Consider the following 18312-nt stretch of genomic DNA (forward strand, 5'->3'; position numbering starts at 1 on the left):
ATCCCGAAATTCTGTTATGGCTTCTATAATTTTTTTACACAAATAATTAATTTTTCTGCTTCAAATTATCAGTAATCCAGAATAAAAAAAAAATAAAAATAAGTATCTAAGAATTAGTACTAATTTGGATTTTTAACAAAATGACAGCTTCCGAAAAAAATCGATTTTTGAGTGGCATAAAAATTATTGTCTGAACTCGTATTACTTTGATAATTAGTATAGTGAATATTTCGAGCCGATCAGTCCAATCGTTTCGTAGAAAGTTTCCTCACAGACCATAAAAACAACGTTTCTAGTAAAATAAAAAATTTTTATTTCGATCTTACGCTCGGAGGCATCTTTAGAAATTCCATAATATCTCCAAAAATATATGACGAATGACAAATGAATTTTCGAAGAATACTCTCACAAGTGGATAGGACCCCGTAACATAAAGTAAGAGAAACCTCTTATACAAATAGTTGTAAAATTACTTCAAAACGATATCCGTAATCAATTTCTAGGAGCATTCAATTTTCATAGATACGGAAGAATATGTCCATGGAAAACCAAACAAAGAAGCTTTATGAACTTTATTGTTTAATGAAATGTGCATAAATTACAAGATATTTAGTATAATTGGCGAATACATATACATAAGTACCCTAAGCCACAAAGTGTAGCTGTAGTCGCCTCCGTATGCGAATTAGTGACGCAATTTTGGTGAAATTTTTAGAGTTGATTGCAAACTGGAATCACTTTCAGATGCAACCACTAGCGCTATACAATGGAGACCGCCAATTACGAACAAACATCTATCTGATAACTACAGATGCGCATTCGGACGGCACGGGTCTTGTCCAAGGATCGCATTCCTCTGCCGACACCTAAGATTTATAGAATGTAGAAATGTTCAAAATTATAAAAAGTCAAATAGATGGGTTTGTTTCGAAAATTAAATTCTAAATATGACGTGCAATCGATCCGCGCTTATCTTCGGCTTTTAGTCGTATGCCGAATTTATATTATGATACGAGACAAATATTCCTATCGAATATTTCATTGAGCTACGAATATTTCTTCCAGTTGAATTTTGTCCAGAATGTAAGTATTTTCTGTTTGATTTTTATTTTTGGCTTTAAAAATATAGATTTTAAAAAATTTAATTCTTATACAAAGTAGTTTTCATCGAATGCGTACCATATTAGTAAGCTTTTCAAACAATTCACATTTTGACTCAAAAGATCGTACCTGCATTTGGTGAATTAATAAAAGTCCTAGCACAAAATACCAAAATGATTTACTAAAATACCACATTTTATTGGTGAGATGTAAAATGTTACTGGCTTCACTATTGCTAGTGTTACTTATTCTACTAATTATATATTCTGAAGGAACAATTAAGGAACGGCAACGTTTGGGCGAAACCGAACAATAGATACTCTCACAAACTCGATCGGAAATCAGTATCTGCTTTTGGTATATGTTCTTTAAAATCAAGCGGACAGATCAAAATCAATCTATTCGGTATATATCACTGGCGGAAGATATACTTATACTACTATGTGCTTAAACTAATCAAGAGTATGGAAATTGTAGGTGATACTGGCTACATAAACCTTGTTTGGGAGTAAATAAACACAAGTCGGCATTAAAGTAATTTTACTAAAGATCTAATCAATGTGGTTTTCCATGCTATTCTAAAACTACGAGAGTGTGGTAACAGCGATTAGATGCATGAAAGATGTCGGTATGAAATCTGGAAGGTAGGCGATTATCTTAATACAGCAGGCAGAGCTCAGTAAAGCATTCGGCGCTGAAGCAGAAGAAACTTGTTCTATACTTTCTTGTTTAGACAGACCAAGTGCTACTATAATAGTTCTCTGAGTGGACGAGTATATTTGTTAACTACACTCGTAATATTAACCTGCTGTACGGGGCTAACTAAATTAACACTTATGTAGATAGGTTCAGGACGTAAATCCGAAGAGCATAATAAAATAGTTCAGGAGAGTACGACAGATGGCGGCTTTGACCCATTTGGACCCGCTTTTTTCAAATATTCTATACTTCAAACATTTTAAAATTGATCAGCGGCAAGTTGAGAATCTTGGTGAGATGGAAAACATACCTAACTTAAGCAAAACCGTTAAACGCTGGGTATAAAATCCATTAAAATTGCATGTTATTTAGAACTGCTGAAACAAATCGCAATGAAATGGATTAATTTTTACAATTATTAATCAAACTTTTTTATTAATAGCAAATCGGTGTCGAATATACCGTAAATCAAAATTATGATGCCTATATTGTGCCTATACGTACATATATATAATATTAAACACATGAAAGCAACAAAATGTATGGAATCAAAATATATTATAATTATTTCATTTAATATTAACTAACCTAAACAAAGAAAAGGAAATACATATGTAAGTTCATATATGTATATTGTCGATATAATTTCAAAAATTTTAAACAGTTGCAAATTGAATTAAATTCTACGAAATTCGCCTTGTCGAACACGAAGTTACTTCGCAGTTACGGCATTTTTCATTGTTTGTTTTGTATTCTCCAAAGCATTTAGTTTTGCTAGTTGCTTCATGACATCCAACTCCTTGATGAAAGTGGCCAAAACATCCTTCGTACTCTTATAGTCGGCGTCTTTTAAATCGATTAAATCATCCTGACTTTCCAGTTCTGTAAATAAAGTTTAAGTTAACACAAGCAATTAAGAAGCAAGATATTATATACGAACCATCTATTTCGTTTTCAATATCGTCCAAACGTTTCAATACCAAATTCTGTTGTATTTTAATATGCTCCATTAATCGGTGCTGACACTCTACTGGATCGATAGGTGCTTCCGGTTGTGGTATATTGGGAATGGGATGTGCTGGTGTGGGTGTAGTGGGCTCCGATTTAATTTTCTTAATGGGCGACACTTTTGCACCCAACACTTTACTGCCAATTTCGGCATCCTCGATTTTAATATCTTGATCAGATTTTATATCGGATTTGATACTTTGCTGCGCTATGTCTTCCTCCCACTTTTTAGCCCACAAATACAATTTCGGATGACAACGATTATTGACAATGTTCATTTTTACGCGCAACGAATGCATAAAGCGATTTAACTCTACCAGATTTCCAGTGAGAACATGTGATTTCTTCAAGAATTCGAAACGTTTTGGCAGATTTGGATTGGCAATGTGGTAATTGGCCACTGGTAATTTTCCATCATATAACCAATCCTGATCGTGCTTGAAACGCATTGATTCGCGACCACGTTGTGGATTTCGACAAATATAGCATACATATTTCTCAGGCACATCCACCTCTTTATCAATGCCATTGCATATGCCATGCTGCCAGCATAAGCATAGTTCGCACTGTATCATTAAACCGTCTTCCTCGCCATATGAGCATAAACAATTTATTATTTCCTCTTGACGCATGCTAACAATCTTTATTATTTCGCCGTTTTCCTTTATGTACTGCGGATTATTTACACTGGTTGCACCAGCTATGCCATCAATTTCATTAGAAGCCGCCAATAGCGGTGGAAACGATGACGATCCCGAGTCAGCGGTTACCGGTGAATCAAGGCTGCTCATTGATGTGACTGGCGCGCCAGAGGATTTGCGTTTCTTGCCAACCTCTACAACTTTGGCGTCCGGAGTGGCGTTGAATGAGTGGCGAGTCTCCTCGAAATCGGACACACCGAAACTATTATCACCGGTGACAACCGGTAGCAGCGATGTACCTGCTGTGGTTTGTGCCGCTGTCAAGTATCGCTTAGTGGTGCGCTGACGGTTACTTTTGCGTGATCCCAGGGTACGCTTGTTCGGTGACATGCGCGCACGTTTAGTTGGTATGCCTGGAATGTCGGACAAACTATCATCCATTGCAATGGAAGTGCCCACAGCAGCCTCTACCGCTGTACTATTATGACTATCTTGTGCCGAGCTATTAAGCAAGGTGTCATTGAGACCGACAGATATTTGTGAAGTCTCTGCATCAGCGTCTGTTTCCATCTTGTTCTCGACTTCACATTTTAAATCTGTCGTAGTCACCGTAGACTGAGGAATACCGCCAGTGGTTGTGGCATGTGCACCAGCACTACGTCTATGTGCGCGCGTTTGTAGTAAATCTTGTTGATGTAGCTTAGCAAAGAATTGCTGATTTGGAATTTGATTGCGCGGAGCAGGTTCATGTTGGTCTGGTTTGGTATGTGTACGTTTTTCGGCCAGATCAAGCATCTTTGGACACGAACCGAGAAGCTTATTCAAATCCGGATGATAGTGCTTAACATGGATTTGCAAGTGATCCTCCTTGCGGAAGTTCTTTAAACACCCCTCTTGTGGACAACGGAAAAGGTTATTGATTATTTGCACCTTTAGTCCCCCTATGTAAGCTACAAATAAATACAAACATATATTATATTTAGCAGTAAAAAATAAGGCAAATAATTATATCACCATAACCATCTTCTGCTGGCAAATTAGCATCCACTGAGCGTCCCGAAACGGTGTCAGCATTATCTGTTATATCCATTGTGACGTCTTTCAAAGGAGAGTCTCTTGCCAAAGTTGGTGTCATCAATTCTGCAGGCGGTTCGGCTGAGGCCACGGGTGTTTCAATATATTGTGAAGTACTGACAGCAAGTGCTGTTGTAGCTGCTTTCACACTTGCTGCATCCATGGCGGCAATTGTCGTTTCTAGCGCTTTTGGTTTTGGCGGTGGCTGTGGCGTATAGTCAGGCGTATACACATAGGCGTTTATATCCTTTGCACGGCGTCGATGAATGCTAAAATCATATATATCGGGGTTGTACACCTGACCTTGCTCCTCAAGGAAAATTTTCAAATCAGCTTTTGAGCGGAAACGTTTTCCACCTGGCGTAACTAATATGACATCCCATTTGCCTAAGACATTTGAACGCTGATACATATGTTTCACCCAACCTGGTGGCAGACGCCAATCTTCAACGATTACTGTTGGCTTTCGGTGCTCACCGACAATAAGATAACCTTCTTTCCCAATTGGTTGATCGTTTACCCAATGACATGTCCATTCTCCATCCTTTGGAATGTCCGGTAAATTTAATGTAGCTAAAATAAAACCAATAATTTAGTACATTTTTGTGTATAAAGGATATCGTTTGGCTTACATAAATCCAATTTTGCCAGATCAAGTAAAGGCCAATCTTTTCGAGAACCAGATGAAGCTCGTTTCTTTCCACTTGTTGAACTTGACGTCACTGGTAATGGCGATTCGGTATTTGGAGTTTTTAGTGCTGATGTGTCTGACAAATTGGTTGAAGGTGTCTGTGGAGTGCTTGGTATAGTCGGAGATGATGATATTGGTGCTTGTAACTCTGGATCCAATGGTAATATTTTATTAATATGTACTGCACGTACATTTTTTACATATCCATCATCAAAGAGTACTTCATACATATCATTTCCGAGTATTTTCTTAATTGTGCCAGGGAATTTTCTTGGCCCCGACCAACGTGCCATACACTTTTCTTCCAATTCAAAAACTGGTACTGGTTTTGTTGAAACTTTTTGTCGCAAACGCGTTGAATTCATGGGAATCCACTCTTCTGTACCGACAACTGCCGATTTTACTTTCCCAGAACGTTCGAATTTTATTAGCACTTCTCTGTCATCATTGTCAACTTCAACCACACGTGCTGCATGCCATACACCATCAAAATCTTGTGCTTCTAATCGTGCACCGGGATTGAATGACGTGACAGGCTCAAATTTAATAGCAGCCGGCGATACAGCAACTGGCGTAGTTACTGGCGATGCACTTTCAACATCATCCTTTACGGCATTGGCATTAGCTTTTGCTGCACTACGTTCGGCAGTTTCAGCCATTATTTGTGCAACCTTGGCTTCTACTGTTGCTTTCGTAGCATCCTCCGTTGATTGACTTGTAAGACTTGATGTATTCATGCTATTATTTTTTAGGTCTTCTAAATCAGATTCAACTTGTGTTGGATCGACTTTTCCCCACGGAAATACTGTGGGAAATACGCGTTGTTTAAGTAGATACTTTCCACTACGTTGTGGTTGGAAATCGATACGACGAAAGTGTCTCGAGCACACAAGCACGCTTTTGGTTATTTGTCGTTCTGAGCTAAGCCGGGTATTACGCAGCCAAATAGCACGTATGTTTGCATCCAAGGGAAACGAGTGGTAAGTGACACCATGATGTTCCGGTAAACGAGAGGTAGAGTTGCAGCCAGTTACACAACAGCGACGCCCCATTTTTCAGTACTTTTGTTTTTTAAAGATGCACCACTTTCGATATAAAGTATATACATATATCAAAAATTATTTCTTGTCCAGTTAGGTCGTCGTCACATCCGTCACACGAGAATTGTTATTATTTTACTCTCTATTTCATCATATTTCAAACACCTACTAATTGAATCGATTAAAAATATCTCTTAAATTTGTTAATATAAGCTGTTTCACTGTTTAAACTATTTGTTTCGTTTGTAATCAAATTAGTAAAACTTGTGAAAATGCCTCTTAAAAGTCAATTGCAATGGTGAACTGCTTTATCGACATACATGTGCCAAACAGTTCAGCTTTGTGTGATGACAATCGCAAGGCTTGCCAAGCTCTTGTTAAATATATTTATACATTGTTAACGCAATAATAGTTTTTCACAATATCAGTATTTTAGCATAAAATATATAGCCAATTTACATTAATACGTACACATATATAAATAACCCTGTTATTAAAAAAATAGTTAACTAAAAGTAATTAAACAGCTGTTTTTTTACTATGTTTCTACGTTATCTTTACGCTACGTAAGGTCTTGCTAAAATAAATAAAATTATATTTTTACTGTTCACAGTTAAATGCTTTGTATACGTATAGTAATATAACTTTATTTAAAATTAATCTTTTTATTATTCTGTATAAATCAATTTGACATTCACGCGTTGGCGTTTGAATCGATTAAAAGGAGGCGTGATTTGGAGACGATCCAAATCATGAGGAATCATATGACAGTTGAATTGCTACATTTAGTTGCAATTTTATGGATTTTATGCATGAATAAATATTTTTACTCAATAACATTGAAATTGTGACATCAAGTTCAGCAATGAACTTCATATTACTACGTTAAGTACACTTGGCAAGTAGTCGAATGTACACTCATTTGAAAGAATCTCAGTGGAACTAAAAAAAAAAACAATTGTTATATATTGTATTTATTAAAATAAAACGCAGCAAAAATATTTTTATGCTAATAATATATATAATAATTACAACCACACTCCAAGATAACCCCAAAATAAAATTGATAGAAAAAATTTAAAACTCTAAATTTTCACATACAGAGTTTCCATAATCAATCCAAACCCGTGATATGCTCATATATTAATTCGATTAAAACTTTTGTATAAAAAAACTATGACATCATCACTGACGCCAACACAAAGCCAAAGCAAAAGGAAGGAAGGAACACGCATTTATTTTTACGACCATTTTCATGATCAACCGGAAATGAAGCACTTTCAATTGCTGTGTTATGAATATATGTATCTACCTGCAATATGTACATAAATTTAAACCTCTGGAGCTTTTGAGAAAGCCGCCGAATTCTTAATTATATGCCACACACAAAAGCTGGTAAGCAGACACTCAAACAAATGCACACCTTAGCAGTGCGTATAATACCCATGAATTGAAACATTAATTGAATTCTAAAACGTCCTATATAGTGTAAACAAAATTTATATATGGATTTTATTTGGAAGTGTGTGCGTACCAGCCCACGAAATGGTACGTTCACTTCGCGTAGATGAAACTTTATGTCATTCTAACCACAGTGTTATATGTATGTATGTATTTTGGACTTATTAGATAATAATTATATATATGGTACAATACGTACATAAAGCCGAGAGTCCAACAACAATAAAAAAAGCTATATCTGTCATGATCGCAAGTGTGAAAGCGCTGTTTGTATTGTTAGCGGTAGTGTGTCCACTCAACTTTATTTAAAAAATATTAATATAAAATATAAAACTAAAATATATTTTAACTTAGAATACACAATTCACAGTAAACCACAGTCAACTTCAAGTTTTTGCAAACTGTCGCACTATTTACCAAAGCCGAAATCATTCGAATGCTTTCGATCCAATTTTCCAAGAGCCTTACATATAAATCGGCGCAAGTATTCTCTTAAGCTTGTAACGATAATAAAATTGGTTTTCATTTACGTAACGTAGCCGTAATTAAATATGTTTACGAAACATAAATGACATAAGTACAAAGGAACTTTTTAATTATAGCAACCTATTACATTTATACCAGTTGCTTATTCTATACGTCACTCATTAGTATTTACCAAATCCCAATTATATAAGCACGTATAAAAATATAGAAAAATCCATGCCTCTGTCGGGGCAACTTCTACATTTTTGGCTTTGGAGGCCAAGGTTTCCGACTGTCACCATGTTATATCATGTGAACGTAACCCCTATAATCAATAAAAGTTATAGTGACTATTAACACGTACCTATGTACATATAAATATAACCCGTAGCTACTTTATTTCTTTATTTCGGCAGTTGATAGTTGCTGATATGTTGCCAATGATTTGCTAGTTGCATGCTAATCAGATGTATACACATATGTACATATACGTATGCATTGGTATACTCTTGTACCTTTTTCAAATATGTATGAGTAAATATGTTTGTTGGCAAATTATTATTGAATAATATATAAAAATATAGCCCCTCGCAAATATGGAATCTATGAGTAGCTCATATAGGAATTTATTTCAGATTGATACAGACATACAGTCATACAGTCATACATTGAATTTTTGTAGCAAATGTAGAAGACAGTGGGTTGTAGGTGGTGCTTCTATGTATGTTCGAACTGTTGTTTCAGGTTGTTTAGGGAAATAATTTAGGTTTTACCTAAGGGTGGTATTATAGTTTCTAAGCAAATTCTCTAACTTCGCTAAAATTTTCTTGAACGCATCTTCAAATAAAATACAACGTCTAGACTTCAATATTCACTTTAAATTTTATTTTATAGTTGCACTGTTCTGATGCCTTAACAATATATTATATTATGCTTGACTTATCTATACGTTTTATAAACACATATACTTGAACTTCTGCCAAATTAAGTTTTAAGTGCAATTGTGTTAAATATATACAGATATATTTTTCAAATTAAATTGCACTGGCAAGTAACTAAACAAAGTTCAAACAATTATTCACTCAACTTCAACTACAACTAAAGTTAAACATACATACGTACACATTTTGCTCCGTACACTAAGCGGTCATTCTTTGGTCGCCACTTCACAGACTGCGATTTCAGTCAACAACCTCCAGGGTAATCTCACCCAAAGCATAAAAGTGAGTGCATAATCGCTAAGCTTGCAATATTTGCAGTACTTATGTTTGCATAAGCGTTTGTATGTATGCAAACAAGCATTTGCTCGTACAAATTTCCTCTGAAATCCGTATGATCAGCGTCATTTTGCGTACAAAATTTATAGTTTGGAGCATTTAAACATTTTTGGTTGTCAAATTAAACTTCACCTTTATCTGAACCCGCGATAAACAAATACGTGTGGGTATTTAAAATCGTGTTTCCATATGTATGTATACTACGAGTATAAGTATATGTATGTGTGTATGTATATGTAGTGTAAGTATTATAATTGCGGATTTGTTTTTCGAGTTAATTTTTTTATTAAGCGTATTTATTTAAAAAGCGCCAGTTATAATTGGAAAAATACCAAAAAAATGTATACAAATTAACATAAAAAATATAAATTAATTTTTTTGTAAGTTTAAATGCTAATATTATTTTATTCTCTTTCTGTAAAGAATAATTTCAATATTTTTTCTCATAATTTCGCAATTCAGCGTCTCGAAAAAGCATAATTAAATTTTCTACTAATAAAATAAAAAATGAAAGAAAAAATATTTTAAAGCTAATATAACAAAAATTTTATATCCCTAATAAGCGCTGTTAGAATAACAGCTTTTATATAGACTGGACGTAAAAGAGTTAATAAAGACACTATTTAATTTTTTTTTTTTAATTTTTTAGAGAATTTAATCCTCTTATTACCTTCAATCCAATAATTTTAGACATGAAAATTAATATAGTTAAACATTCAAATTTCTCTAAAAAGGCAGACATTTACTTATAATATCGGAAAAAACTCGATCATGAAGTTCTTTCGGATCTTTTCTGGGCATAATATTTTGTGAATTTAATTTTGCGGTATTGAAAGATCTATCCGAGATCAACAAAAAAAAGCATTTATACAGGTATATTTAGCGAAAATGTTCTTAAGTTTATTCTTCTAACGTTTAAATTGTGATTCTTCTCTCTCGACAGCATCCAAACGAAGGCTTATTTCATTTAAGATCAATTTTGTACTCTCTGGTTAAAACACATACCCTATTGCACATGTCTATTTATGCCTATACTCAAGTACATTGTATTCAAAAGTTTTTTTCGTATGCTTTTTGAATAAACAATTGGCCTTATTTATTAAAAAATTATGAGTGCCCACTTACAACTGTTAAAATTGGTTTCGAGTGAAGTTGTTAATGCTAATCGAAGAATGTAGTGCTCTCGCTAAAAAACAAACGCATAACTTTAACAAACTTTGTTTGCACGCGTTTTTTGAAGTGTGAAGCTTTACTTATTTTAATTTCAGGTTTGTCAAGTAATGTTTATTACAAGCAATTGAAAATTTTGGTATTTTGACAGCTATAAATATTACAAAACATTATTATTATTTTTATTTCTGTTTCATGCTGACCCATTTCGCAGAGTGATTTGAGATGTAGTAAGCCAGGCTTATGTCAGCGATGAAGAAAAAACAAAATAAAGTAATTATTATAATTGCTACTTTCTTTTATTTATATATTGTTATGCAATTTATACAATAGCTGATGTGACATAATTCTCTTTCAAAATTTTATTTTAATTGTTTAAAAGTTTCACCGAAATGACAAATTAATATTTCTCCAGCTAAAATACTCAACCATATACATATATGTGTATATACATATAGATATAGTATATCTTATAATTTTTTTTATTATAAAATTTGCACAGCTAATTTACAAAAATAATATTTTAAACGATTTTAACCGCAGCAACAACGTTTTTGCATTTTTTTTTTGCAATTAAACAAAGGCACTTTGATAACCATAGGCACCTCGCCACTTTCTCCAAAATAAATATTTGCATTATTTGCCCGCTTGATATACACAACACACTCGTAGGTAAATAATTTTAAGTACATGCAACCTATTTACCTATACAAGCCACATAGCATATACGAATGCGAGCAAATATTCGCATTTCCGAATGAAATCCAACTTGTCATTGCCGCAATTCGTAAGCGCTTAACAAACAGTACTGCAAATAGCACCAGCCAAATTTTTTAAGCCTGATAATGAACACATAACTGATGTAGTAATGCGGATATTACATACAAAGATATTTGAATATTCGCAGTAAATGAGGGACTGTAATTCGTCTGAAGTACGCTCGAATCTATATATGTATATACATACATATGAACCTACAGTAAAATTGTGCTTCGTAGGGGCGAAAACGAGTTCACTAATATAATTTTTCAAAATTTTTTCGAAAATATAAACTTTATACTTTAATATTTTAGCTAAAATAAGACCAACAAAGTCGTAGCCAATCTCGTCGCAATTGTGGTTGTTCAGACTGCGCACTATCCAATATGTAGGCTTACACGCGGTACGCTGAAATATTATGTCGAACGCTCTTTACCAAAGCTGTATGGAGAAAGGGGAGGTGGAATCATCTCGTCACTTTCTCCTCTACTGCCCAGCTTTTGCCAGACTGAGACTAAAATATCTCCGTAGACACACCTTTGGCGAACCGAGCTAAGAGGCTGGGATTAATATTAACCGCCTTGTGGTGAGCTCAAAACACTTCGTCGATTTATGAGAATCTGTTGATCCTCTATTTAGGAATTTATGATAACACATAAGACGAATATTTGTCCAATTGAGATCTATAAATTGTGGATCAAACCTACGACCCAACCTAACCTAACCGAAGACTAACAACAATGAGAAAATGCACAGTTTAGACGGAACCAAATATTAGATATGTTGGTCAGCTGTTAATACTTATACATACTATGGAAGGTTGATAAAAGGTTTAGACTAATTGTAATAAAATTTGTTAACAAATCTGTTTCATTCAGGACGGCATTCTTAACGGTATAGTACATTATAATCTGCATCTCTATACATTTTAAAAATTTATTCAAGTTACTTGGAAAATAGACGTGGTTGTAACTTGATTTTCACACAAAGTTCGTCGTGATAAATCAATAAATTTCACAATCTTCAAAAGCCTAGGAGTTTGACCATTCATAATACCTATCCAAAGTTCCAAGGACCACAATATCTCCAAAATATCGCTGTCAAGCTATCATTGCATGGGGAGAGGCGAATGAAGTGATATGAAAATAAATTATACTATTACAAAGAATAATTTAACTTGGATATTTTTAATTTTTTCGAAAATGATGGTGCTAATGAAGAACTCATTCATAAAATCAGCGCTAAGCCACCATAGTTTTCCATATCGAAAATACTCTAAATTTGATCCTACGATTGATCTTCGCGATTGGCTGTCGCAGACTCTGTTGTACAATTTCAACATAAAATAAAAAAGTATACATATGTATGTATGTACAATATTTAACGGGACTCTCTGTGAATGTCATTACAAGCCTTTAACGTTAAATGTTTATTGTGCATAAAATAAATGTGGCATACGACAGTTAAATTCATTGACAATAATGTGCAAGTAGTTTAAATAAATATACTAAGTAATCCTGTTTCAGCGAAGTAATCATGCATACACATGTTAAAACATGCGCACTTCACCTAAAGTCTAAAGGTTTTTATTCTCTGTTGCACAGGCATGCATATACGCACGTTCGTGCACAAAAATTTAAAAACTAACAACAACAACAACAAAAACAACTGCGAAGACTTCACGTCACCAGCATTAAATATGACGATCTCAAAGGTGCATTCATTTGCACAGCTTAACGCATACAATGTTACATATGTACTTATGTACATACTGATATACGCACATGTCAGTCCATAAACTATACATACGCACATTAGTATATATGCATGCATGCGTTAATATGCACACAAGTAAGCACATGTAATACATTTTCATTTTTTCATGACACATCCAGATTCACTTTCCACACAGACTCCACAACGTACAGTTACATAAAAACGGGATTTTTACAAACTTGTCATGTCTGTAACCGCCAAGGTCAATAAGCATGCGACTCTGCCATCGGTCATTATAAAACAATTTCACCAAAAATTTTACAAAATCAACAAATCAACCGAACAGCACACTTATTCATCTGTGTCAGCATCGAAACCCACATAACTACATAACAGCATTTGCGCATACAACCACTCATCAGTAAGCGAAGGTGCGATAAGTCTCTTAAGAAAATTCCAGTGATGTGTAGCCACTATGGGCGTTGCGCATGAATGGGCGTTAAAGAAATTTACTTTGCTGTACATACATACATACTTACCATTGTACGCGTGTGAATGAATGCAAGACAAAATATGTACATATGTACATATTTGTTCGTAATTTTGTGAAACTAAAATTACAACAAGTTTTTTCGAGCATTGGCTGGCTGTCTCTGGAGTTATGAAAAAGTTTCTCGTATAAATCGCTGAGTAGTGCGCAGGCGCTTGCAAGCTGCAGGGAACCACCTTGCATAGGAGTGCTTATGAACATATTTTTTTAATATATGAAGGGGAAGGTTCAGAACAAGAGCTGCCAAAAATTGTGTACTCTTTAAGGAAGTCGAAAAAATATTTTAGTATTACATACAAGTATGTATGAGAGCTGCGGTTTTTCAAGCAGTGATTTTATTTACTTTGGGCATTCAACTCCAAGATAATTTGAACTTAATTTCTGTGCATTATAGCATGTAAGCTTACCGGTATAATGAAAATCACTATTTGTATTAGATAAATTGGAAATGTTAGAAGTACAGAACCTTGGTCATAGGTCCGCTGATTCTGACGTTTGCTATTTGGGGTCTTGAAAATTATACTACGATGTTATACATATATCAATAAAATAACCATTATAGCTAAAAATGCGAGTTTGCTGACACCCAAAACTAACAGTAATCGAAATATAAAAAAAACTGCTTCAATGCTTTTAATCTTTCGGTCATGTAATCAAATCGACAACTACAAGCTAAGCTTATCAAATGTACAAATCAACAAAAATTTCGATTTTCCTTATTACATGCCATACCTACAGTGTACGTATGTACATATATCTGTATATAAGTATTTATTTACCAACGCAGCGCACAATTTGCCGCATCATTCCGCCTGTCGTTCAATGCCATGCCATTGATGTGAACTTCAAAAGCGCCTTTAATAAGCGAAGAAGAAAAACAAATGCATAATAAACGCTGTGAATTCATTCCCACTACTCCGGCAGGCATTCTGCGCTCGCTTGCTTACTGCATTGCAACACAAGTTCGTGTCTTAAGTCTTTTGTGCAGTTGTGAAATTTCGCTATTTTTCTTCCATCGCAACGCGCTTTAAATTCACCTGCTAAAACAGTGTGAATGAACATTGGTACGGTCCCGGGAAGACGCGAAAAACAAACTGTAGACAAGTAGCAGAAGCTAAGATTTCTTTTTCAGATATACATATATGTATGTATGTGGGTAATTGTTGTTGCTTGATCGCACAATGCGCAACAAAATACTACAAATGTATGTATGTACTATTGTTTATGGGCGTGCGTAAATATTTTTATGCAGATTTTATCTTGTTTGAGTTCAACAGCAATTCATCGGTTTCATCGGTATTTACTACTTTTCATAAGTTTGTGGTCAACAATAAATCACTGAAATTCATTAAACTTTTCAATTTTCGGATTTTTGCATGTTTGTAATGCAATTATCAAATGCACAAATTCGTTGTGCTCGCACATCAATATTTTGTTCACTCAGATATACTCGATTATATTATTTAGCGCTTTTTAAGACCGTGAAATTTCAAATGTTTACAACTTGATTAAATGTGGTGTTGCACCCTAGGCAGCTCTTTTTAGGGGTATATAAGGGAGTTTTCTAAACGTGTAGTTTTCAATGAGGAAATACTTTTACGGAGTTATCTTTTTATAGCCATAATGAAAGACTTGGATATATTAATAAACGAAATTGTTGATAATCCACAAGCAATTATTGAGACGCCGTCACTTCCTCAAAAAGTCACTGTTTGGTGTTCTCTACGGACAGATTTCATTCAAATTTCTTCAAAAACGAACGCAACTATAATGTTAGAGGAGAACGCTACAGAGCCATGATTAACGATTTTTTATGCTGATGTGAGCGAACTTTGGTGCCAACAAGTTGGCGGTACATGCCATAGAGCCAACGATAAATACTATTTATTGAAGGAAATGTTTGGTGAGCACACTATCTGTAATTGTTTTAGGAAGAGAATATTTTGCGGGAATTTATTTGAGTCGCCTATTTGAAATAATTTTTATATTATAATGGAGGGTTTGATAATAATAAAGCTAAATTCTTGATAACATTAAGTTATATGCGTTTTATGTCTTCCTGAAAACCACGTTTCTATAAAAACACACTTTGTGTATTAAGTAATTAAAAAATGATAATTTACGAAACAACTTCATCATAAACACCAAGGTTTAAGACACTACCAAGCAACTGTACTTAAAAAAGTGCATACTTACTAATTTCGGAATGTGTGTAGTACATAAATGTCGGTAGGCATTACGTCACTTTGATAGAGTAGGACCAAAATGGAGATTCCTTTAATTTTTTCCGGCAACCGGTTCAGCAACTCGCTGACTGACAAACTGTTTCATGTACATGATATCATATAATTGAATCGACATGTGAATAAATGGCAGGTGAAATACATAATTTATTTTCTCATTTCGCTTTACACGGAGAAAAATTAATATAGCAACAAATTTTTTCCTTAACAAGGTGGAATAATTTTTACAAAACTTGTGAAACTGAAAAAGTTTGTTTTTTAGACCATTTTAAGTGCTGAGGAGAGACAAAGTGGAATTTCTTAAAGCATATTTCTTTTTTTGTTAGATATTGAAACTGAGCACTTCCTGTTCCAAGAAAAAATTATCTATTAACTTAAAAATATTTAAAATATATGTAAATATATTTGGATGAAATATGACTTTAACTAAGCTTGTAAGTGCATATACAAACATTTTGCTTGAAAGTATATACGGTTTGCTGCCATCCGAACTTAGATTTGTTTTTCGCATTTCATTTTTATTTATATAATTACTGAAATAAATTTGAGTATAAAAATATACAAACTGTTTCTTTTTTTCAACACTTTTCTTGTCACCTAAAACCTCTTTTGGAAGTAAAATGATTTTTTGCAATGTTTGCAAAATTGGCAAAGATTGCTATTAATGGAAGTTAATGAATAGCAAATAGCCAAAGCTAAACACTAAGCACTTACCTTATACATATATATACCATTACCCAAAATATGATATGACGTGCACAAAGTGCATATATACATATCTATGTCACATTACTCTTGATGCATACGAACAGATGCACTAACCAAAAACGTTCGAAAAATGTGCGAAACATCTGAAAAGTTGCGTAACTTATGCTGGCGTGTGATAACAGTTGTATGTAGTGCTCAAGCAACTCAAGTTAACTGTAAATATTGACAAGCAAAATAAGCAAAAGCGTATGAGAGAAAATCTCGTAGTAACAGCGTGACACACAATCAATTAGGTATTCCACACTCAGATGACACTTCAAATACTTGGACTTATATATGTATACATATATGAATATATACATTTACATACATATTTACTTAAATGATTTTGCTTAAATTTGTACTAAACCTGTATGTATATATGCGTGTAGTTTGTTTAAAAATATGTACATCTGCGCATAGAGGGCACCTACTTTAAAGCATAACAACAAACACAACACTTTTTCCGGTACTCTTAACGAGTACAAACTGTTGTAGGAATACTAAATGAAGCGCTATGGTTGAATATCTATTGAAAATGAAAAAAATTGTGTATTTGTTGTATAAAAACATATTTAAGCAAGCTATCGTTTTTTTTTTTTTTGAAGAAATTATTATGTTTTTTAATTTAGACCAAATTTGAAACTTTGTGTTTAGTAATTGAGTAAGATCGGTGTGGATATGATTTAATATCAGCATAAAAGTAAATTTTTAGTTTAAAAATATTAGTGATTGTTCTGAAAAGGATTCTTTTATGAAATTTAAAACCAAATGTTTGGATATTTAATATTTAATAATTTTTTTTTATAGAACAAATTTTTTCATTATTATTCATTTACACATACGGACGACATGACCTAGCCAGCGTGGCCGCTGTATCTCCCAACTTCCCTCGAAAACCTGTAAGATCGACTCATCAGATGTTGTGACCGTCCATGCCTCTGCGCCATATAGTAGGACGGGAATAATGAGTGACTTATAGAGTTTGGTTTTTGTTCGTCGAGAGAGGACTTAACTTCTCAATTGCCTACTCAGTCCAAAGTAGTACCTGTTAGCAGAGTTATTCTGCGTTGGATTTCGAGGCTGACATTGTTGTTGGTGTTAATACTGGTTCCAAGATAAACGAAATTATCTACGACTTCGAAGTTATGACTGTCAACGGTTGGCGAGAGCGGATGTTCGCACGATAGGGAGTCGCCTTGTCTGAAACCACGTTTGGTATCGAACGGCTCGGAGAGTTCCTTCATGATCCTGATGGAGCTTTTGGTATTGCTCAACGTCAGTTTATACAGCCGTATTAGTTTTGCAGGAATATCAAATTCAGATATAGCGGCATAGCTCTTTTTCGTGCTGACAGACGGCATTGACATAGTTCAGTGAATTAAGAAACATAGGCTACACTGGCTAAATTATATCGTCTGAATGGATGAAAACACTTCAGCTCTGAGTAGAGAGTAAGACCTCCACTCCGTTGGAAAGACCAAGAGAAGAAGGACCTGGCTACACTTGGTCTCCAATGGCGCGCTGTTATTTTCTTTAGAAAATCTTTTTAAAAAGCTACTGTCAATATCAAATCAATCATTAAAGAAGAAGCGAGTTAAATTTCGAAAAAAGTAGTTTTGGGAAAACCGAGTTTAAACTTTTTCATGAGCGCCACTGCCGTAACTTTT

General features: G+C 34.2%; 2 protein-coding genes across 5 annotated transcripts in view; both read right to left on the reverse strand.

Moving 5' to 3' along the window:
- LOC120766809 (dystrophin, isoforms A/C/F/G/H) overlaps positions 1 to 18312 on the reverse strand; it is a 776746-nt gene that overhangs the window by 226081 nt on the left and 532353 nt on the right. The window lies entirely within an intron of this gene.
- LOC120766811 lies at positions 2414 to 6531 on the reverse strand. Its single transcript, XM_040092520.1, has 4 exons — positions 5156 to 6531; positions 4464 to 5096; positions 2741 to 4399; positions 2414 to 2682 (listed from the first exon to the last, which is right to left on the reverse strand). Exons 1-4 carry the CDS (start codon positions 6264 to 6266, stop codon positions 2513 to 2515), a joined length of 3573 nt encoding a protein of 1190 aa, XP_039948454.1. The 5' UTR covers positions 6267 to 6531; the 3' UTR covers positions 2414 to 2512.

The sequence above is a fragment of the Bactrocera tryoni genome, chromosome 1 (assembly GCF_016617805.1).
Source record: "Bactrocera tryoni isolate S06 chromosome 1, CSIRO_BtryS06_freeze2, whole genome shotgun sequence".
NCBI classification, from domain to species: Eukaryota; Metazoa; Arthropoda; class Insecta; order Diptera; family Tephritidae; genus Bactrocera; species Bactrocera tryoni.

Excerpts from the sequence above, each read along its gene's own strand:
- LOC120766811 (XM_040092520.1), bottom strand. The coding sequence starts at position 6,266 with ATGGGGCGTCGCTGTTGTGTAACTGGCTGCAACTCTACCTCTCGTTTA. Across the intron at positions 4,400-4,463 it reads GCCAGCAGAAGATGGTTATG|CTTACATAGGGGGACTAAAG; the intron begins GTGATATAATTA and ends ATTTATTTGTAG. Across the intron at positions 2,683-2,740 it reads TATTGAAAACGAAATAGATG|AACTGGAAAGTCAGGATGAT; the intron begins GTTCGTATATAA and ends CTTTATTTACAG.